The sequence below is a fragment of the Lathyrus oleraceus genome, chromosome 6 (genome assembly GCF_024323335.1).
Source record: "Lathyrus oleraceus cultivar Zhongwan6 chromosome 6, CAAS_Psat_ZW6_1.0, whole genome shotgun sequence".
NCBI lineage: Eukaryota > Viridiplantae > Streptophyta > Magnoliopsida > Fabales > Fabaceae > Lathyrus > Lathyrus oleraceus.
The window spans coordinates 26,875,650-26,881,649 of record NC_066584.1 but is presented as its reverse complement, the minus strand read 5'-3'; the positions used below and the strand labels follow the sequence as shown (position 1 = coordinate 26,881,649).

Below are 6,000 nucleotides of genomic sequence, written 5' to 3'. Positions count from 1 at the left end.
GATCGTTACAAGAAATCTGCACCAAATGTTTGAATCGCCATAAAAGGTAACGATTCTATCACTGATCATGCCCATTCGTAAGGATCACGAAATGGAGAAATTTTTAAATTCTGCTGCGCCTTGGATGACAATTCTCCTTCACATAGGATCATCTTATCACTTGAGGAAGACCAAAATTATCAGTTGGTTTCCAATTCTCTCCTCTTTTTACAACTGTTGAAAGGTACTCGTGAACCCATCACTGTTACAATATAAAAACATAATAAGCAAAATAAATTAAATTAACATACTTTATAAAATTAATTAATATATAATAAACAAATTAAATTAAATGTCTGTAAGAGAGTAGGATATCCACCGAGCTGCTTGCAACTGAACATGAACGCATCTTCGAGGTATCTGTAAAGGGTAACCAATGCAGCTGCTCCCAAATTGTATCCCGAACATCTCTTTATGTCCATAAATAGTAAGAGGTATCGTGTCTCGACAAGCGTAAAGGTCTTGTCGGTAAAAATTATGGAACCCACCAACATCAACAAATATGCTCTAGTCGCATATGCCTAGCTAGAAGCATCTCTATGTTGTACAGATAAATCATATAACCACTCCAATTTATAGTAAGAACCCTGCAGCTACGAACATGTGCATGTGTCTCACTCTGTGACACTCCTAAGTAGTCAACAAAAACTTCAACAAAACCTCAGTGACATCTTGAGGGCTCCATAACACACCTCTGACGGGCAAATGAAACAAACAAGAGACGTCATCCAAAGTAATGCTCATCTCACCAAATGAAATGTGAAATGAAGATGTTTGTAGATGCCATCTCTCCACAAATGCGGATATCAGGTTTGTGTCTATCTTCGTCAAACTAGTTCTCTGAAGTGAAGATAACCCAGACCTAGAAACCCAACTCTCCATCTGTTGTGGAAGAGCTTGTGGAATCTCGATGTCAACTTAAGTCTATGTCCAACAACCTTCAGCTCTTTCTTCGGGCCTCTCTTCTGAAAATAATAAAAGCACATATTATAAAATAATATAAAATATTCAAATATTATTCAATATCAAAATACTTCGTTTATTTACCTCACCAAACCATAAATATCGTGCAACATGATGCTCGTACTTTATCAAAAGAGACGTATCGTACGACCCTCTTAGATAGCCAACCGGCTCTACTGCAGATGTAGATGCGTCCCGTCCTAAACTACAATATGGAATCCAACCGTCGACACCTCGTCTTCGAACCACTATAAAAATAAAATTACAAAAATTATTTAAATTAAAAAAAAATGCACCAGAACACTTCTAAAAAGAGTTTCGATGTGAAATAAATAAAGTTTGAACACCGAAACACTTTCAATAAGACTTTCGGTGAATTAAATGAAAACCAGAAGTCTTTTAAGAAGAGTTTCAGTAAATAGTTTGAAAACTGGAAGTCTTTTAAGAAGACTTCCGGTAAACAGTTTGAAAACCGAAAGTCTTTTAGTAAGTGTTCCGGTTCAACGTCTTAAATCTGGAACGAACCGGAAGTCTTGTACAAAGAGTTTCTGTGTGTTTATTGTGAACCGGAAGACCTACTCTATGAGTTCCGATTTACAATGGCAAAATTGATGTTCTGGAAGTCTTAAAGTGAAAGTGAAGTAAAAAACAAAAATTTCATAAATATAACCTATTTATATGAGAGCATTTTGATCTAAAAGATTATAAAGTAGGAGTATATGTATAATTGATGGGGTATGAAGTAGAATTTTGTGAGAGTAGTAATCCCGTAAAGACTATGAGAAATTGGGCTTTACCATAGCCCAATTCTTCTGTTTAGCCCGCTCAAAAAGCAATGCTATTTTCCATTTCTCATCGTTCAACTGCAAAATTCATCACTGCCTGATTCAACAAAAATCCGAACATGTCTATACTCATTCGAACAATTCAAAGAGCTCATAGATTGAAACAAAATTTTCCTTCACGTAGAGTGAGTAACACTCTCTCTCAAACATTAGGTTTCGCTAACAGAAGTCACTCTACAAAATCAGTAACAAAATCACCCTTTGAAACCAACATTTTGCGAATACTTCGAAACGAGATCGAGTATCAAGCTGAATACGCCCCTCCACACCAGGTTCCCAATTTTCCAGAAGAAAATTTGATGAATTTTGTTATTAGGGTTTTTGATTCATTTCAATTTTATATTTTTAATTCAAAAATTCTATTTTTCATGCAGCCTGTGACTGAATTCAATTCTTTTGTTGTTGAAGACCGACCTGGTGAGCAGGTTGTTACGATTAGGGGGAAATTTGGGGATAATGAAGATATTAAAATTGAAGCTACAATGTTTGATGGGTTTCAGCATGTGCCTGCTTTTGGAGATGATAGTTCTGGGGTGAATGTGAGGCTTCACCTCAGTTTGATTGTGGATATATCGAAAGGGGAAGATGGGAATGAGTTGGAATTTATATGCTCGGCGTGGCCGGATGGTTTGGATGTTGAGAAAGTTTTCATATTAAAGCGTGGGCAGATGTCAACTAAGCCTTACCTTGGACCTGATTTCAGGTTTGAATTATGGTTTTGCTTTATACAGTCTCCGACACGATACTGACACATGTGATCACGTTCAATTTATTCAAAATTTCAAATTATTGTCGGTGTCGACTTGGATGTGACAATGCTTCATAGGTTGTATTCATCTGAGGCAAAACAAATAGAGACTTTATTTAACGATAATAAATCTATGTCACTAAGTAGATTGATATATTTTGGACGATTTGATGTAATTCATCTTGCACACCTTTAAAGACGACGCTATATCTAATAATGCTGATATGACATTGACCTTGGATATGTCAAAAACCTTGATGTTGCTGCCACAATAGCAGTGGTGGACCTTTTTTATAACCTTGATGGAGATGACAAAAGCTTAAGGATTTGTTTGGTTTTAGAAAACAGTTTTTGTTTTGATGTTCTGTTTTATGTTTTAATTACATAAGTGACACATTGTTTTGACTTTGTTTATTTTTTTTTTAAAGTTCTATGTGGACTTTTTTTCTTTCTTTTTGTACTAAAATTTGAAAAATAAACGTGAAAACATGTGGTGTTTTTGTAATCGAAATGGAAGTCTAACCAGCCCTAAACATCGGTCAATTTTTATTTATTTATATAGATTTTTTCGACTATGTTAAGAGTTAAGTTAGCAATACAAGACTTGTACTAAAGCACTTGCTGTTTTGAAGATATGCTGTTGGCATGCTAATAATTTCCGTCTGTTTAAATTGTTGATTGCAGGAACTTGAAACCCGAGATTCAGGAGATGTTTTGTGAGTACTTGGATGCTAGGGGAGTAAATAATGAACTCTCTACATTCTTACACGAGTACATGATGAACAAGGATAGAATTGAACTTCTAAGGTGGATGGATCGTCTCAAGTCTTTTGTTGAAAAATAGACCGGTAAGTTTGGCTTAAAAAAACTGATGTAAACACAAGTTTTGCCATTGTAGGAATTAGTTTCTCTAATAGAAACCTATTTGTTTTGTAGTATTAGCCTCAGTTTATTTATTCGATTGCAATGTTCCTTAAGAATGTTAAGCATCAGGAGGCAAGATCAGTAAATAATGAACTCCCTGTTTTCATACATGGTTATATGATCAATGAGTGATAAACGATGACAGAGTTGAACATCTTTGGTAGGATTTGCATTCGCTACACAGGTTAGGTTACTTCCATATGTAGTGCCCGTTTGGAGCCACAGCAAGAAAGCTACTAAGTCCGACTACTCGAAAGCTTTAGTTTGTCGCTTTACAGAATTCATGGTTGTATAGGTTATAACTCATTGGAATGCGAGAAACATTGAATCGAGGGACATGATGTATAGTCTAACATGCATTTTCATGAGGCTACCTTTTGTGAACTCTTGTGAAAGATTCACATGAAGGTCCTTGTTATTTTCAAATCCACTTGTGTTCATTTCTGTTTCCAGAGGGAAAATATTACTCCAGCATATTTGTTTTGTTTGCTGATAATTAAACATTCACTTCTCATTAAACAAGGGGAAGATGCTTTGATGATCTCAAAACCTTGGTTTTGTGATAAAACTGCAAAAGATGTATACGGTTTCTTATGCCGGGTAGTATGCCTCTACCCTGCTCTGTTGTTGACATCTCTAATTGTGAGATCACTGATGGAAATTTGTAATATTTTTAAAATGTAATATTGTGATTGGTAAGTATTAAATATAATAATGTTTATCCAAAACATTTTAGATGAAATGATAATGGTCTTTTCAGCTTAACTAAATGTTTTGGATTCAAATTCACCTTTAGGAGTAGTAAAGTTAAATGATCTAAGGGGAATTTTCGTCGTCCATTTTCCATTATGGTTCTTTTTAGTTTGAGGAATTAATCTTTTTTAGTTGCGTGTGGATGATCTAGTTTGTACCGAAAAGAAAAATAAGAATATTTATAGGGGGTAAAAAAAGTGTTAAATAGTTGAGAATCCATTATCAAACTAAAACGTGTAGTCCAAGGGAAAATACTTGCTTGCATATATAAATTTGTGTTCCAACCCTTAACCAAATTTTGGGTCTTTAAAGACGTATTCTACACACACTTAAAGATTTTTTCTAATTTTCTAATTGTTTTATATCTTAAAAGTGTTTTCAAAACTAACTCAACTGATTAAGAAATTGTTCACTATTGTTTAAAAGAATTTTTAAGCTAACAGATTGATTAGGGACTTAAGCGAATCAATTGAGAATTTTTTCGAGTCTGCCAATTGATTGAGAATTTTTTTGAGCTTGCCAATCGATCGGAGCAACACATTAATGATTTGTAATGACTCTATCAAATATTTTCATATTGGACAAGATAATCGATTAAAATCAAGTCATTCCATTGATTAGACCATAAGCCAATCGATTGGCTCATCAATTATGCGTGTGAATTATTCTCCTCTTCATTTCATGACTCTATCAAATATTTTCATATTGGACAAGATAATCGATTAAAATCAAGTCATTCAATTGATTAGGCCATAAGCCAATCGATTGGCTCATCAATTATGCATGTGAATTATTCTCCTCTTCATTTCATATCACTTTCCAAAACCTTTTATTCTTTGAAATTTATCTCTCTATTTGCTCACTTTCTCTCTCTAGAAAGATTTCTTTATCACTTAAGTTGTCTTAGTGCTTTGAGTAAAACTTTGTTTGTGAGGAAGAGTTTTTTCGTAAGTGATCATGCTGGTTGTTGAACTCTTGAGGGTGTGATACTCTTAGGAGATTGAGTTTGGTTTGTGAGATAAACTAGTCATAAAATCTCTTTTTTGGTTTCTATAACTCATCCGAAAAAAGTTTTGTTTTTGTTATTGAGATCAACCTAAAAATCTCTATTAAGGTTCGTTAGTTTAGCCCATGGTAACAACTATATTTGGTTGGAGGATAAGTCTAGAAAAATTTCATGATCTAATTGTATTAAGGTTCGTGGGCATAACTTGTAAAAAATTCAAAGTTATAGCCAAAATCTCAAGAAGAACTCTTGGGGACAAGAATAGACCAACATTCGGCCAAACCTGGATAACTCTCTGGTGCAATCTCTCTAATCCTTACCCTCTTAAATTTCCAGAATTTACTTTTTATTTATTTATTTTCACTGTTGTTTACTCTATTAAAAAATGACTAATAAATTTCAAGTAAAATTAAAATATCACTAAAGTAATCGCAAATTTTAAATACCACAAATCAACTATCCTCCTTGTGTATGAAGTCACTTGTCTAACATGCCATACATCCTAGTAAGAATGGTCTAACCCATTGTTATCGGTGTATAAGGACGGAGTCCTCATAATTTCATTATCCACCCGAGGATATTCAACAACATCAACATGTAAGTTAAGTGTTACTTACCCATATCTTATTGATTGTTCATAACTAGAAAATGCTTACCATAAGCATTACACCTTGATCACTCCTTTAAGAAAAAAATCACATCATCCTCAGTGACCTCATACT

At 34.1% G+C, this 6,000-nt stretch overlaps 1 protein-coding gene across 2 annotated transcripts; it reads left to right on the top strand.

The window, feature by feature from the left end:
• Window positions 1-1,849: 1,849 nt before the first annotated feature.
• LOC127094374 (uncharacterized protein At2g39795, mitochondrial) lies at window positions 1,850-3,993 on the top strand. 2 transcript variants are annotated; one of them, XM_051033215.1, is made up of 4 exons: window positions 1,850-2,119; window positions 2,222-2,550; window positions 3,280-3,443; window positions 3,532-3,993. In XM_051033215.1, the coding sequence occupies exons 1-3, from the start codon at window positions 1,907-1,909 to the stop codon at window positions 3,437-3,439; spliced, it is 702 nt and encodes a 233-aa protein (XP_050889172.1). In that variant the 5' UTR covers window positions 1,850-1,906; the 3' UTR covers window positions 3,440-3,443; window positions 3,532-3,993. The 2 variants fall into 2 exon arrangements, with proteins under 2 accessions (XP_050889172.1, XP_050889171.1); XM_051033214.1 differs by having other exon boundaries at window positions 3,280-3,993.
• The last annotated feature ends 2,007 nt before the right edge of the window (window positions 3,994-6,000 follow it).